The sequence below is a fragment of the Penicillium odoratum genome (genome assembly GCF_028828045.1).
Source record: "Penicillium odoratum strain IBT 22623 chromosome Unknown utg000002l_segment0_segment0, whole genome shotgun sequence".
In the NCBI taxonomy this organism is placed as follows: domain Eukaryota; kingdom Fungi; phylum Ascomycota; class Eurotiomycetes; order Eurotiales; family Aspergillaceae; genus Penicillium; species Penicillium odoratum.
Genome location: NW_026643144.1, coordinates 2948039 through 2964285, shown reverse-complemented (window position 1 = coordinate 2964285; position 16247 = coordinate 2948039). Strand labels below are relative to the sequence as shown.

The window sequence follows — 16247 nt, the reverse complement described above, 5'->3', positions numbered from 1 at the left end:
TTGTAACATTGAATGATCGTGCTCCGTAGAGTAATTAATAAATGGAGATCAGGATGACGACACAAACTCAATGTTTCAAATGTACCTTTGTGATTGAAGTTTTGAAGGGGCATTTTTAACCCTTGAACAGTAACATCAAGTGGGGTAGTCATCTACTGGAGATGCCGACGACTCTCTACATATTTGGTCAATTTCATATATGTATGAACAATCTTGCTTGGAATTCATGAACTATTATATACATCGTTTATAGTTTGGGTGTAACCTTATCGAAGACAACTCGGTTAACACAAGATCCAACACCCTCCAATGACACTTCAACCTGGTCGCCATTCTTCAGCCACAGAGCGGGCTTACGGCCCATGCCCACGCCTTGTGGTCTATATCATGTCAGCACCGATCAGAATGTGGGGAAACAAAGAGTATACTCACGTTCCAGTGAAGATCAAATCTCCAGGCAAGAGGGTAGTACCCCGTGACAAAAAGGCAATGGTTTTGGCCACGCCAAAGATCATATCCTTGGTAGATGATGACTGCACAGTCTTACCGTTCAACTTGGTTGAGATCTGCAGAGAGTTCGGGTCGGAGATGACCTTAGAGGAGACGATACCCGGACCAAATGGCGCCCAGCCATCAAAGCCTTTACCCAGGTTCCACTGGCCTCCACCACGCTTGATCTGCCAATCGCGGTGGGAAACATCGTTACCGACCGCATAACCCAGAACATAATCCAATGCCTTGCTCTCGGGCACGTCGCGAGCCTCTTTGCCAATCACGATGACCAGCTCGCACTCGTAATCCAGACCCTCGCCCTCTTGCGCCATTTGGGCAACTGGGATATCATCTGTGGGGCCTGCGATGGCGGTGATGGGCTTGAAGAACAAGACAGGGTACTGGGGGATTGGCAGATTGGATTCCTTGGCATGCTGCTCATAATTGAGTCCCAAGCAGCGAACTGTCTGGATATCCTTACGAGCCAGGGGGGACAGAAGCATCCGCACATCAGCCACCTGGTCGGTCACACGATGTTGACCAAAGATGTCGCCCTGAATAACTTTGGCCTGAGTAACCTTGGAGAGATCTATCACTCCAGATGGGAGCACGGCATCTCCGTAGTAGACCTGGCCATCCTTGGCCAGGAAACGAACCAAATGCTAGAGAGGGGATCAACATTGATGTAAATGAAGATAATAAGAATGAAATTCTATAACTTACAGTGAATGTAGCCATGTTGTGGAGAGAGATGGAAGTTGAGGAGTCAAGAAAGTGTGGAGATAAGGATTAATTGTGGTTCCTTCTCGGCCGGAAAACCTCCGGGAAAACGGAGCTCTTGCTTTCCCCAGTTTCATCCAATCCAATGATCCGCAATCCCGCATTTCTTCATCATCTTCATCATGGCTAGACTCTCCGGCCTTCAGCGGGACGTCTTATCCCTCTACCGCCAGTGTCTCCGCGAAATCCGCAAGAAGCCGATCGTGCGTACTCTCCACTCGTAACCAATTTTTGCAAGGCGACTGACTCGCCTGCTCTTCTCTCAGGATTCTAGAAGTAATTTCAAAAACTATGCCCGGTAACTTACCTTTCCGCTTCTTTCCCGCTAGTTGTTGTCGGTGCATCCCGGACTGACGCGATCCTAGGGCGGAATTCCAAAAACACCTCTCGGTGAGCAAGAAAGACTTTAGCACCGTCGAATATCTACTGCGCAAGGGCCAGCGCCAGCTAGAAATGTACGCTTCCCCGGGAATTCGCAACATCCGATGAAGTGGCCCCAGAATTCAGAATCATCTGTTATGACACATCCCGTAGGTTTCGCGTGGCTCTTCCTCTTCTGTACATCAGTGGAGAAGCTTATTTATTGGACAGTAACCCACGGGCCTCCCGATTGCACCCGATATGATCTTGGTCACGCAGCTATTGCGCTGCTTCAAATGTTGTACGATATCCATGGATCTGAAGTCTCTCCCTGCTTGAATGGCAGAAACTGTCTGTACATTACATAGATGATTGTGGATCTTGACATGTGCATTTACCAGCAGTTGATCAGTATATGCAAATCTAATTAGACTATCCACTCATCTTTGGAAGACAGCTGGCTAACTACATACATCGTAATTTGAATGTTGCGCAGTTATTATCCTCTCAATTCAATGTTGCCGTTCACGGATATATATCCACGTGACTCTGGGAAAAATCGGGCTCGTAGACAAGCACACCATTTTCGAATGATTAATAATTCTAGGAAGTAATTCGAACTCGGGCTTACATTTCAGTAAGGAATTCAGCTTAGAAACCATCTGGAAGATTCAAGATTATCGATGATTGTGGCGAGTTGAAATCTGGAGCGTTGGAGAAGATGCTGGAACGCGCCACTCCGTTCCAGTTGGTTCTGACCAATCACCGACCAGAACGCCCCCCAGAACTATATATACCATCAACAGAACGACTTGATATAGCATCAGATCAAATCAAAGCCTCCAAACAAGCCTTTCAAACAAGCCATTTGCACAAACCATCTTTCTCCTTCAAATCCCTTCAAACCCACCTCTAATCTCAATCACCATGTCTTTCCTGACCTGCGCCTCTGACCTCTCCCCGCTCTTCCGACTGCTCGATAACTACGAGCAGGTCGAAAAGAATGAGATCAAAGCTCGCCCTACTCCACGTCGCAGCTTCTCACCAGCTTTCGATGTACGTGAGCTCACCGATGGCTACTATCTTGACGGCGAGCTACCAGGCGTGAGCCAAGAGAATATCGACATCGAATTCAGCGACCCCACAACCCTGATCATCAAGGGCCACGCGGAGCGAAACTACAACACGGAGACCTCTGAGCCCACCCAGTCATCTCCACGCCGACACCAACCTACAGTCGAAGATGAGGATGATTCCGATTCCGACTCGACCTCCTCCACCCGTTCGGTGACCTCCAAGTCCGTTGCAGTCCCAGCTCAGTCCAAGCCCGCAAACTTCCACTATTGGGCTTCGGAACGTTCCATTGGTGATTTCCAGCGCACCTTCAGCTTCCCCACTCGTGTTGATCAGGATGCGGTACGTGCCAGCTTGAAGAACGGTATCTTATCCGTTGTCGTGCCAAAGGCGACTGCACCCAAGATCAAGAAGATCCGCATTCAATAGGGATATAATTTCTGCCATTGGATTGGTCCTATAATGCGTTAATGTCTCTTGATTGCATTGGTTTGGCGCGGGGGAATCTGCGATATTTTCTTATGTACTGTTATGAATTGGGCTTTAGATAATTTGGAACTTGGAAATTAATATACAACTTGCAAAATTCAACTTTTTCCCCGATATAAAAAGTAGCATGATACTGGAGGCTTCACGGCGCCTATCATAATTAATTAATGCTTCTAGAAGAAGTAAGTATTGGTTGAAATGCGTTGATTTCTTCACCGTTGATACATGGTAGTAACCCTGAAGTAAGGTACATGACCATACCGGCCTAATAAAGACACGACATGATAACCACAGGGTGAGAGAGACATGATAGCTCTGGACAGACAAATAAATCGTGCGCGGTAATTAAATTTATCTGATAACCACCCGCTATTAAAAGAATTCAGGGTCCACATGACTAACGAAATACTCATCTGAATACAGCATCGCAGCACGTCTGGCATAAGAATCTGCGACTGTATTCCAATATCTTGGGAATCACCAGAATTCAACCGACAGCCCGTCCTCACCCCAATTCTTCAATTCGGAAAGGAGAAACTGCCAGAGGTCTCGGTTCAGAACTGGGTGTCCAGCACTTGTCCTCCAGCCATTCTCCTGCCACTCAGAAATCCCTGATGTAATTCCATTGACAACGTAGGAAGAATCCGTCGCGATGACCAGACTGTTGAATCCCTCAAAGGTCCATTCGCGGTAACGAAGAGCTGCAATGACGGCTCGGAGCTCTGCGCGGTTGCTTGTCTGGGGGTATAATACACCCGACTGGCCGCGGGTCCCTAGTCGAAATTCGAATGAAGGACTCTGTGCGAAACCATTGCAGCCTGTGAAGTGTTCCCCGTGTTCCCCATAAACAATGGCACATCCAGCCCTTGAGGTGGGGCCAACATTGTCTAAACAGGAACCATCTGTGTAAATCAAAAATTGGGCTGGGTCGTTGACGTTGATGAATCGAACGGCAGGCGGGGAAGCGTAGTAGTTTACCTGAGGTAATGTGCTCGTGGACTCAATCGGATGAAGAATAGAAGCGTCTAGATAGCGGGAAGCAATTCATTGTGGTTTGTGTGGGTAGATATAAGTTGGTCGAGTTGGTCGAGTTGGTCGAGCTGTGTGGTTGATGTGATTCGGGTGATTGATATGACTTGTATGGCTAGTTGGAGACCTCCTGAGGTGGGAATATTCGAGAGACTATCCACAATTAGGGAAACTGGAAAGGACAACTCGGGTTCTCGAAGACATCTTGCTTCTGGAAATGCGACAGTTGGGAAAACATGGTGGAGTAGAGACGGTCCAAATGTCATGTTTAATGTTGAAAGCATATTAAATTTCCCCTTCCCTGGGAGCTCTTCGGGCAGAAGCAGTGATATGTGACGGCCTATTTGCAGAATTCTGCTATATTTATTTATGTTCCATTATGAAGAGAGATTTTCAATGTTACTCTGTGGTCTGGCATCGGCTACATTTTTTTCGAAGCACGCGCAGGGGTAGAACACAGGTAGTGGAGAATTATTTTTCCATCTTAATATTATCTCCTGGTTTTGTTTTAACAAACAAAAAGAAGAAGAGAAAAAACATCTTTAAGGGGTGGCTTGTGGCTATGCATTTTCGACAAACGAAGGGTCCATATGGAGAACTTGGTGCCAGTCCGCGCCCCAGATTGCTCAAATGAGATAGTAAAAGTACCATGCAATATGATCCTGAAACTTCAGATGTAATAATTCAAACAAAATAGCCATGCACATTTCATCCCGTGCGCCTCATTTCATTGCTCATTACCTATTCCAATTGCGACCTAACATCTGGCAGCCCCATACTTGCTGTAAATAAGCCGAATTGGAGTTTCTAAGTACGAAAGATGTCTCAACGCGCAATAGTAACTCCTATCTGCCCAAGGTTGGTTACTCCACTTCTTGACAAATTTGCCCTCCCTGAGTCCATGTCTCATTAGCTTCTATACTACAATAAAGCACATATAGAGAGAAACTAGTTCCGCGTAGAGAATGTACTCACACATCCAGTTGTACAGCAGGCAGTGCCCGACGGACATTTGTTTTGAGGACACGCGATGATACACACCGCACTGTGGTTCTTGCACGCCGGCAATGAAGAACCATAAACCACTCCGAACACAAGAGTGTAGATAAAGAAGGATAATTTCATAGCGAATATCGAAGCAAGCAAGTGAAGACACGGTACTCTGTTGCTTTGGTAGACTGATGAAAAACTGGCCTGATGAACCGTCAAACTTCGACCTCTACTCTTTTTATACTTGTGTGGAGATCGCCCGATCGCTACATCCTTGCTTACCCTCCTGACAGGGCCTTGCTTACCCCTACTGACAGGGCAATCTATACCAATAATGCAACTTCTATTTACACCGCTTGGATTAATATCCAAGGGCCATACATGTTGTGGAGTTCGAAGAAAGCTAGTGCAGAATGGCAGATCTGCTACAATCTACGCAGTGAGAGTTTCGCGGATCGTGCTAGGCTTATGGCGATGACAGATCGTTCACTACCTTCTAGTTCTCTGGCTAATTCAGAAGCCATTTTGCTCTCGCTGCGTACAACATGGAAAATAATCTCAAATTTCCAGGAAACGAGGTTTTCGTCCTATTTTGCTTTCCCTCCATGTCTTGGGTACAAAGCCGCACTAGATTTGCCCCTGTGAAACCCATTCCCGCAATGGTGTAGAATATGTAGATCTCACCTCACTAACGAACTTACCGAGATCCTCCGAAGACAATACAATTCGAAGCAATTTTGAATTCACACATTTGCGATTCGGTTCCAGGATCCTAAGTGGAGGCGCGCTAATCTAATTCTAGATCTACCCCTAGTAGGGGGTTTTTTTCACTCATCATTTTAAGCGCTTCGTTGCCTACGCTGAAAAAGGTGGAATGTTAGATGGGTACAAGGATGTGCCAGAAGCAGTATGCGAAGAATAAAATATGTAAGAGCAATTGGGACAGGAAAGAACAATCGCGAAGGAGGACATTTCACTGAAAATGGAAAACTCTATCCTGCTATCAACGTCAATATTCTTCCCTCGCAGTCTTCCGTCTCTACGGCTGCACAGGCTTCTGCCGACTTGCAGCTCTTCAGGGGGTTGCTGTCATCGACAAAGCATGTGTATATAAGGGCACATCTGGCCCGAGGTGTCGAGCCACTGTTCCCTCAAAATCAACCGTCTGTGTAAATGAGAGATTAAGACGGGTTGGTGTTGTTGATGAATCGCAAAGTTGGCGGTGCACCACTGACTTCTCTGAGGTTTCCCTGAGCGGAAAAATTTTTGTGGCTTATGAGAAACATCAGGCCAAAACATCGTGACTTCGGTGATTGGTGCAACTTGTGTAGTCAGCTGAAGGGTTTGAAATATTCGAGGAAAATAGTAAGCGGGTGGCAGAAGCTGGGTAGGTGGGACACACAGCACATGCTAGTATGGCACCAGGATGTGACAAGTCACAAGCTGGGGAAGCTGTGAGTGAACGAACTAATGGAATGTAAGAGATAAGAATGCAGTCTACATGTCTCTCCTCTCTAAGAAGTCATCCATGGATATGTCTCCAATAGTATTCAATAACTGAAAATGATACATTCAGAAATACGCTCATTATTTGTTGATCAGTGTAGCTCGACCTTGGAAGTTCATGAACTCAATGCTGGGTGGGATGGCCAAGTATTCGACATTGAAGTGATCAAAAGGGTTGTTGCTCACAGAAGGAGTAAATAAAATGGAATATTTACTCTAAATTCCATTCATTGACTGTAATCCATGGTCTCATAGTGAGCCTTGTGCGGAGTAAGCTTCCATGATTAGTAATGCCGTTTATTGCTCCTCACTTCGAATCCTCTTCAGACCTTCACTATTTCCATAATCATACATCTACAGTAACCAGCCGTGCCGTGTGGGTATTATATATGTATATTTGGGAGCCTTTCAAGGTTCCTTGTAATGAATCCCCAACGATCGGCTGGCTCCGCATCCCAGCATGTACCACAGCCAGCAGACTCTGAGCCACAAGAACTGACTGATGCAAACATCCTGGATAACTGCTGGGCGTCGGATCATACACCGGCGGACTGGAATGACTTCTACTTTTGCTCATCAGAGTCTATCCCTGCGGAATGTTCATGGAAAAGCCATGAATCACGACATCTCGAAACATTCGACCATTCATATCTTCAGGCTTCAGATCCTCTCAATGCCGCAGTCGGAGATGATACAGATTTATTTCAGCCGCAACCTCAAAATCTCTCAAACGTTCCTCAGTGGCTTGATGGGGCTTATCGCCCATCGGTTCCATGCCGTTATTGCCGCAGACATCGACTTCAGTGTCTGATTCTTCGCACCACATCAGCAAATCCAAATCCTGTCTCATCCTGCTCTAGCTGTGTGGCGCTATTTAGAGAATGCAGTCTCGCAAAGGGAGAAAAACGATTACCCTCTGGATTTGAGACTTTTGCTCCGGTACTAGGCCACTTACATGGTCTGCCGGAGCATACCGAGGATAGCGTAAGTACTAACCCTTATTGTCGAAAGTCCTATTTGCTAAAGTGACACAGGAACAGGCTCTACCTAGTGCGGAGACCATAGAAGAGAGAAAAGAATCTAAGCGATTTGTGCGAAAGGGTGCCAGAGTCTTACGAGAGTGGTTCTATCAAAACCAAGAATGTCCATATCCGACCGAAGACCAGAAGATTCAATTCTCGCGTGAAACCGGATTCTCAGAGAAACGGATTACCACATGGTTCGCGAATGCCCGTCGTCGCCAGAAACAGAAAATCCAATCATCAAATTCCGCATCCAACATTCGTACTCGTGCGGGGTCCCCGTTAATTAGGAGTACCCTGGACTCGCTGACCCCCCTGGAGCGGTGGAAGGCATCCCCACCAGAAGATGAACCGGTGTCGGAGTCTGTGATACAAGATGCGATTGCGTCTGCTGGATTAGATGCAATAGACCCATTTCAGCTCGATGAATCCGCGATGGACTGGTTCAATTTTGACCAGTCATCGTCCCATCTTCCTTCTTCAACCTCTAGCTTTGGAAGCCGTGTATCAGAGACCTCAGATAGTGTCTCATCAACCTGGAGTCACCAATCAGGAGAGGGTTTACCATTCCCAATGTTGCCAAAGACGTCGCGCTCTCGCAGACGAGACCACTCCGAAGAGCATCAATACCAGTGCACTTTTTGTATTCGATCATTCAAAAAGAGACATGATTGGATTCGACATGAGAAAAGCGTACATCTTTCACTTGAGACCTGGATTTGCATACCGAGGCCGAACGAACTCCAACAAATTTGGCATTCTCAGGTGGCTGAATGTAGCTTTTGTGACACCTTGTTTCCTGGCCCGGCTCATTTAGAAGAACATGAGTTTTACGTCTGTGCGGAAAAGCCCGTAGCGGACCGGTCTTTCACTCGGAAGGATTACCTCTGGCAACATCTTCGAAAGTTTCATGGCTGTACAAAAAATCCTGTCTCTGACCTGGAAGCGTGGCGAGAGGCCGGTGCCAATGTTCAAAGTCGATGTGGTTTCTGTGATCAATCACTGTCAACGTGGACTGCTCGAGCGGACCACCTGGCGGAACATTTCAAGAATGGAATGCGAATGAATATGTGGGTTGGCGATTGGGGACTGAGTCCAATTGCGATGGGGGTCCTTCGCAACGCTACGTTGCCTAATCAGCGATCTTTGGCTACTTGAAATATTGGCACTTGCTCCACGTAATCTAACTCATGTTTCATATAGCCTACCCAAGCGCCTATCCTTAGTAATTTGCACTCCAGCACCTACTCGAGTCGCTACTATAGCACCTACCATTTCAGCTAGTATGCCATAAAAGTGTATAGAAAGTATACACTCAGGTTTGTGTTTCAAGTCCAATGCGAGCACAACAAGGCTGCCAGCACGGGTTTATGTATTTAAGAGGAGTAATAGTGGCTAGCACTCCCTGCTCCATCAATCGACATCCATGCTGACTCATTTGTATGCCAAGCGTGACGATAGTGATGGTATTGGCGAGTAAGGGATGGATGAGTCTGGAATGGGCAGAAGTCGCTGGTTCTTCACGATCTACTAGCTTCATAGGCTTCCGTCACCCGTGTCCACTTTGGCTTCTGAGCCGCTTGTTAAGCCGAGATTTCGCCGAAGTTGTTACTTTTGGTGGAGAATTGTTAAGAGAAGATGAAAGAAGACGGAGTTGCATGGAAGTGGAACAAGGTCCGCGAGCTAAACTTATCAAGGTTAGAATGATGATGAGTCATCGCCGAGGATCGGCAGTGGGATAATTATTTCATTGAATTGAACCGACACTTTCTCTGTCAATTGAACTCATCTTCTTATACTTGTCGCATTCAACACTGTCGCTTGTATTCAACATGGCACCCAGCTTCATCCTGACCCTCTCGGGCCCCGATCGCCCAGGTATCGTCCACGCCGTGACCGCATTCCTGGTCCAGCACAACCTGAACATCGTCGACTCATCGCAGTTCGGTGACCCCACCTCCAAGCGCTTCTTCATGCGCATGCAATTCGCCCCCGAAGGTACCACCGACCTCCCTGAACTCGAGCAGTTGCGCACTGCCTTCAAGCCCACCGCCGAATCCTTCGCCATGGACTACCAAATTCACCCCACCTCCCAGAAGCCCCGCGTTTTGATCATGGTCTCCAAGATTGGCCACTGCCTCAATGATCTTCTCTTCCGCCAATCCACCGGTCAGCTGAGCATTGAGGTCCCTCTCATCGTCTCCAACCACCCCGACTTTGCGCCCCTCGCCGCAACCTACAACATCCCCTTCCACCACCTTCCCGTCACCGCCGACACCAAGGCGCAGCAAGAGGGCCAGATCCTGGAGCTGGCAGCGCAGAACAACATCGATCTAATTGTGCTGGCTCGCTACATGCAGGTTCTGTCGCCGAAGCTGTGTGAGGCTATGTCTGGTCGCATCATCAACATCCACCACAGCTTCTTGCCTTCTTTCAAAGGTGCTAAGCCCTACCACCAGGCTTATGACCGTGGTGTGAAGATTATTGGCGCCACTGCCCACTTTGTTACTAGCGACCTTGATGAGGGTCCTATTATTGAGCAGAACGTTGTTCGTGTTGGACACGGCATGAGCCCCAAGGAGCTTACCCACGCTGGTAGCAACGTCGAGAGCAACGTCCTTGCTACTGCTGTCAAGTACTTTGCTGAGCGCCGCGTTCTCCTGAACGGACACAAGACCGTTGTCTTCGACTAAGTGCCTTGGAATATTTGGCCCGTAAAGGGATTTTGTGATGCCTTGGTTTACAAATATAGAACTACAGGATATACTGCGATGACAAGGAAAAAACTTGACGCACATGACGAACAAAATGAATATTTACATGAATGCAACGTATACGGAGAAAATATGGAGACTATAATGGACTTATGAATACTATCATAAGACAACGGACCCTCAACTTCGTACTGATATCACCGTAACTCGTAGCTCGAATGAGTAAATGCATTACCCATAAGACATATCGAAAACCTCTATAAACAAAAGACCCCTTCAAAAATCATTCCAATCCCTTGACACCATCCTTAAATGGTCTCAGATCATACTCATCCGGATAGGTTTCCAAAATCCGCTTGAGCTCACCCATCTGCTCCCTCGCCTCCTCGGTAATATCCTCATAAACATCCGTAAACGCCTCACGGAGAGGAGGCTTCTTCTCCCTTTCTGCCTCACTAAACTCCTTCAATACGGCCTTCCTCAATGATTCCTTCGTCTCCTTCTCCTGCTCCTCACTCCACAACCCCTTATTCTCAAGCCACTTCCGCAACCGGATGATCGGATTATCGCGACGTTTCCAGTCTTCCACTTCCACGCGCGCCCGGTACGCAAAGCTATCATCACTCGTACTATGATGAGAAACACGGTAGCTCATCGCCTCGATCAAAACGGGGCGGCCTCCGTCACTTAACGCTCGTTTTCTTGCTTCTTTAGTTGCTTCGTAAACGGCAAAGATATCATTGCCATCTACCCGGATCGTATCAATGCCGTACCCTATACCTCGACTGGCGATTCCATCGCCGCGATATTGTTCCAGAGTGGGTGTAGAAATAGCGTAGCCGTTATTTCGACACAGGAACACGATCGGACAGGACCGGGTTGCGGCGATGTTGAGTGCTGCGTGGAAGTCGCCTTCACTTGCTGCGCCTTCACCGAAATAACAGGTCACGATGCGAGGTTCCCTGTTAGGATTCTGCAAGTCTTGAATTTTCAGTGCATAGGCTGCACCAGAAGCTTGTGGGATTTGAGTAGCCAGTGGTGATGAAATTGTGTGCTGTGTACATGTCAGCATAGCTCAAAGAAGGCTACGTTGTGATAGAACTCCAGGTAAACTGACAATGCGAGGATACTTTTGGCCATAGTGCACAGGCATATTTCTGCCACGACCCTTGTCATTGCAGTTTGCGAATAACTGACTCATGAAATTCTTGAGCGTAAAGCCTCGTTGTTGGAAGACACCGGTTTCTCGGTACTGAGCGAAAACCACGTCGTCTGGTGTCAATGCTGCAGCAGACCCAACAGCAATACCTTCTTCTCCGGCCGAAACCTATAATCAAGATTAGAAATCTCATATAGATGCCACTGACCTGTTAATTGATTTGTGGAACGGTCTTACCATATAAAAACTCAAGCGCCCTTGTCGCTGTGCCTCGAACATCACCACATCCATGATGCTGACTATTATCTTTCAGCCAAAGGCTCCTATCCAGATTGAGCAAAACATACCAGTCATCATATTCTTGTACCATGTCAAAACCTCCTCATCAGACACATCGGGAGGTCCACGCGTCTTATCGACCAATTCACCGTCTGAGTCGATCACTCTGTAGGTAGGGATTGCAGGAAGATCCGAGGCCTTGAGAAACGTCATATCGGTGGTAAATTTACTATCCACAGCACCTGGAAAATGCACTCTGTGAAGAACGAGGTTTTAGTATCCGTTTCTTTGAACAATACTTTCCCCACACTCACCGATCCGAACCAGGCCGCTGTGAGATTGAACTTCCCCATCGACGAGGGGCAATTGAGCATGGCCGGAGCAGGCCCGCTGTTCGCGATACTCGCCATGAACGCGTAATACTGAAAGACATTTTGATGAGAGGAAGTTTGGGATCGAGGGGATTCATTGATAGTAAAATGCGGAGTCTCGGTTGTCGTCGGGGTGAACGTCACTATCCGCTTCCAACCGAGCGGCTCTCGGCGATAGCAGATAACGAACTATGAACCAGACACACAAGTACTTTGCGGCCAGAGATATAATTGATCATGGCGAGAAACTCTGGAATCATTTTGATAATTACTTGATCCACCATAACATCTGATTGCCTGCCGACGTGGCTATATCAGTCATAAGGGAAAGCGAACCGAAACCGAGATTGGCTTAAGTTGTTCGGCAATGAATACCTGCAAATCTGATACATTCATCTCACAAATGTCTGTCTCTAAAATAATAATAATCCATCGAGCAAGTCAATCTGCTACATTAACAAAAAAGGTCGATTGTCAAAATACTGCCAAATCACCAATACCAAATGGATCATTCCAAAACATGACCGTGAACTTGTCCTATATGTAGAACATCGTATCCTTCACATTGGGGTGAATAAGAACATTCTCATCACCACCCACCTGTCCAGCCCCCTCAGTGCCTACAACACTCGCCTCTGGGTTCGACAAACTCGGGTCGAACAGGTCGCTCAGGTAGCAGCGCGCACGGGTACAGACCAAATCCGCATAGTACGCAGGAGGGCATACACTAACAGCCTTTGTCGCACGACCGAAAAGGTAGCACATCTTGTGCGTCAGATCCTGGAGAACGTCCGCTGCACCTCGGGCTCCGTTAGTACCCGGGTGCTGGGGGTAGAAGATCTCGTCCCAGATGGTGAAGTAGTGAGCTGGGCGAGCGGTTCCTTGAAGTGCGGAGTGTGCCTGGAGGAAGAAGTCCCAGGACTTGGACTCTGAAACGCCACGGTCGACCACAGTACCAGGCATTGGGTTTGCGGAGCGATCCGCGTCGGCATCGGAGGTCGGGTAAAACCGAGTGTTGTGGCGCTTGCCGACGATGATAATGGACATGGCTGGGAGGCCTCGCTTGGTTTCAGCGGCGGGGTAGACGGCGGCGCAGGCACGCTTGAGGAGTGGGAGTTCTTTGTCGAGCACGAGGTTATACTGGCCCTCGGAGACACCGTCGCGGTAGACGACGATGTTCTCGGGGTACTTGTTCTTGTTGTGCTTGGCCCAAAGCTTGAGGCGAGATTGCATGAGAGCGTCAAGGTCAGCAACCATTTCGTTGCGCGAACCCTGGATCCGAATCTCGGCAGGCCATTGTGCGAGGGTAGAGTCTACGGATGCCACGATCGCTGCGACACTAGGTGCGTTGCTGGAAGAGCCGGGCGAGGGATGGGTGACATCAAGACCAACGAGCATCGTCTTGTTGTTTCCGAACAGGCCAAGATCAGAGCTTCGGAGGGACTGATTACCGCCGCCAAGCTTAAGGTTGATCTTGAGGCCCACGTTCGCGCAGTATTGATCTTGCGCGACAGCGAGCTTCTCAGCCTGGACATTGACATTGCGCACACCGCAGCGCACATCGCACACCTGCTTGATCGTGTTATACAAGGTCGTGTCCTTACCGTGAAGAACACCGAGAATCATTGAAGGCTTATAGCGATCTTGAAGTTGGCGGACAGCCCTTTCGATGACCTCGGTGTCGCTTCCGTTGCTGCCGGTCAGCACAACGCGCTGTCCCTCCTTGGGCATTTCAGCTTCGATGCCCATAGTTCGGAGCACCGAGGTGAACTTCCTCAGAGACTCCATCATCGCTGCGAGGTTTTGCCAGTATGTCCTTGCACGTTTCGTAGTAACGTAGAGGTACGTCCAGTTCTTCAGAGGCACAGGCCTGGAGAACTGGATGGCCTTCATATTCCACGAGCCAGCCATAGTCATGATCTCCTTCTGCTTGGCATACATGATCTTGGGAGGTGGCAGGACACGGCCGTGGACCGTAATAAGGTTGTTGTCCACACGGACACCAAAGGCAGCCTATAAAGTTCAGTATAAATGGCTCTAGAGTCCAAAGGAAACACGTCTTACCAGCGTCGCGTTCAGCGGCTCCAGACCTAGCAAGCCCGCACCCTTATTCACAATGGACTGGGCGTTTTGTGCAGGCTTACGGCCCATAACGGCAAACTTGAGCATGTCAGATGTTTGGTTGGGGGAGAGCTTGGTTCCAACAGGCTGGCCAGGCTCGACCATGCATACGTCCACAGGGAGATACATGGGGAATTGACGGTTGCCAACATTGATCACAGGCATGTCAGGGTCCAAGTCTTTCTTGTACTCTCTTTTGAAATAAGCACCGACAGAGATATACTGGCCAGCGGGGGCAGGGCCTGCCTTGACGGGCTTCTTTCCCTTCTTGCCCTTGCCCCCGGGCTGCGCAGCTTGCGCAGCTGGCGGTTGCGAACCGGGTGCTTCCAAGAAGAATTCCACATCAAAAGGACCGGCACCGTGACGCGCGACTTTAGGGGGGTTCACGCTGGACTTACCATCGGCAGGTGTTGCCAATCCCGCGATACTCTTGACAGCGGGAGGGCGAGACTTGCCACTGCTTGTCTTGCGCACAATATGATTGGCGCGAATACGCATGCGCTTCAAGAAGAATTCCAGGCGGTAAGGGTTGCGTGGATTTGTGCGCAAAAACTCTCCAATCACCATGGGCAGAGGGCCTTCTTGGTAGCAGGCTAGATATTTGACCTGAACGTTCAGCAAAACGCGGGCAGTGGCAGCACGCACACTGACAAAGTATCCACGCAGGGCCTCGAGGCCGCCGCCCAGACTCATCCGCTCAGAAATAGCAGGGTTCAAACTGAAGTGCTTGTTGCCGCTGAGTGTGACCACCGACCGGTCGGTCTTTGGCTGATGACCGATGATGATGTTCATGGCCCCGATGATCTGCTCCTGGTGCATCAGCGGAGTGGTGACGCTACTCGATGTCAGGTAGTTGACCAGATCCACCGGGTCAAGTGTGCCCGTTGCGCCAACGGTAACGTTGTAGACCTTCGGTTCATCCATGTATTCAACCTCATTGTCGCTTTTCCACCGCACATCGAACTTCTTGTCGTCACCTCCCAGGCGCAAATCAACACATGAAATCAACGTGGACCGGTAATCCGTGGCGATGTTCTTGATATCGCTTGCAAAGTGCTCTTCTAGCAAGAGTCGCACGACCTGACGGGCCTTCTTGACCGGGAGGTCCTTGCCCTGATCCTTCGCTATATAGACATGATAACGGAATACAGGTTTGCCAACGGCAGCGAAAGGCATGTAGTTCGCGTAGAGGGTGACAGGCTTGCCTAGGGTGCCATAGCCTGGGCGATCCGGATAACGAGCTGAATCGGCGGCCTTCTTGCGTCCCCGAGTCAGAGCCTGGGCGTTCGCAATTTCGACCTTTTCGACCCGAGCATCAGGTGCAGGAACCGGTTGGCTTTCACTGTGGTCAAAATAAACTAACTGATTTTCGTACTCAGGATGTCAAAGTACCCACTTGAAAATTCGTGGACCTTGGTTCCCACCGCCGCGAAATCCTCCTCTACCACCATGACCTCCGAAATCCCCACGCCCAAAATCCCCGCGACCACGACCCCGGAAATCACCTCGGAATTCTCCACGTCCCCCTCGATCACCTCCACCACGTCCTCCCGACCGGAAAGGAAGCTCCGTGTCACCACGACCGCGACCACCACGACCACTACCACGATCTCCACCACGATCTCCACGGTCACCACGGCCACGACCACGGCCACGACCACGGCCACGACCACGGCCACGACCACGGCCACGACCACGAGGGTTGTCAGACATACCTAAGATATATATAAAAAATATCCCTCAAGGAGCCTTGAGGGTTGAGGGGGAAAACGGAAAAAGAAAAGCTCCAGAGCAGGGAAAAGGTGTCGTTATTTAGCAGATGGGTCGTCATACGTGACGGGTTTATCAGGGAGCCGCTACG

General features: G+C 48.9%; 8 protein-coding genes across 8 annotated transcripts; 4 read left to right on the top strand and 4 right to left on the bottom strand.

Annotated features, from left to right (window-relative positions):
* Window positions 1-247: 247 nt before the first annotated feature.
* On the bottom strand, window positions 248-1230 carry N7520_003137 (fumarylacetoacetate hydrolase family protein; the record flags this gene model as incomplete). Its single annotated transcript, XM_057137072.1, has 3 exons — window positions 248-380; window positions 433-1154; window positions 1216-1230. 3 exons carry the CDS (start codon window positions 1228-1230, stop codon window positions 248-250), a joined length of 870 nt encoding a protein of 289 aa, XP_056999758.1.
* Window positions 1231-1394: 164 nt separating this feature from the next.
* Window positions 1395-1761, top strand: N7520_003136 (succinate dehydrogenase assembly factor 1; the record flags this gene model as incomplete). The annotated part of the gene is made up of 2 exons (XM_057137071.1): window positions 1395-1492; window positions 1638-1761. The coding sequence occupies 2 exons, from the start codon at window positions 1395-1397 to the stop codon at window positions 1759-1761; spliced, it is 222 nt and encodes a 73-aa protein (XP_056999757.1).
* Window positions 1762-2559: 798 nt separating this feature from the next.
* On the top strand, window positions 2560-3135 carry N7520_003135 (Hsp20/alpha crystallin family protein; the record flags this gene model as incomplete). The annotated part of the gene is made up of 1 exon (XM_057137070.1): window positions 2560-3135. One exon carries the CDS (start codon window positions 2560-2562, stop codon window positions 3133-3135), a length of 576 nt encoding a protein of 191 aa, XP_056999756.1.
* A 537-nt stretch (window positions 3136-3672) lies between these two features.
* Window positions 3673-4462, bottom strand: N7520_003134 (ribonuclease H-like protein; the record flags this gene model as incomplete). Its single annotated transcript, XM_057137069.1, has 2 exons — window positions 3673-4220; window positions 4411-4462. The coding sequence occupies 2 exons, from the start codon at window positions 4460-4462 to the stop codon at window positions 3673-3675; spliced, it is 600 nt and encodes a 199-aa protein (XP_056999755.1).
* Window positions 4463-7143: 2681 nt separating this feature from the next.
* N7520_003133 (homeobox domain-containing protein) lies at window positions 7144-8900 on the top strand (the record flags this gene model as incomplete). The annotated part of the gene is made up of 2 exons (XM_057137068.1): window positions 7144-7704; window positions 7755-8900. 2 exons carry the CDS (start codon window positions 7144-7146, stop codon window positions 8898-8900), a joined length of 1707 nt encoding a protein of 568 aa, XP_056999754.1.
* A 674-nt stretch (window positions 8901-9574) lies between these two features.
* On the top strand, window positions 9575-10435 carry N7520_003132 (formyltetrahydrofolate deformylase; the record flags this gene model as incomplete). Its single annotated transcript, XM_057137067.1, has 1 exon — window positions 9575-10435. The coding sequence occupies one exon, from the start codon at window positions 9575-9577 to the stop codon at window positions 10433-10435; it is 861 nt and encodes a 286-aa protein (XP_056999753.1).
* Window positions 10436-10739: 304 nt separating this feature from the next.
* Window positions 10740-12327, bottom strand: N7520_003131 (thiamine pyrophosphate-dependent dehydrogenase E1 component subunit alpha; the record flags this gene model as incomplete). Its single annotated transcript, XM_057137066.1, has 5 exons — window positions 10740-11510; window positions 11574-11783; window positions 11853-11914; window positions 11963-12150; window positions 12209-12327. 5 exons carry the CDS (start codon window positions 12325-12327, stop codon window positions 10740-10742), a joined length of 1350 nt encoding a protein of 449 aa, XP_056999752.1.
* Window positions 12328-12802: 475 nt separating this feature from the next.
* Window positions 12803-16099, bottom strand: N7520_003130 (putative RNA interference and gene silencing protein (Qde2); the record flags this gene model as incomplete). The annotated part of the gene is made up of 3 exons (XM_057137065.1): window positions 12803-14278; window positions 14330-15728; window positions 15783-16099. 3 exons carry the CDS (start codon window positions 16097-16099, stop codon window positions 12803-12805), a joined length of 3192 nt encoding a protein of 1063 aa, XP_056999751.1.
* Between the last annotated feature and the right edge of the window lie 148 nt (window positions 16100-16247).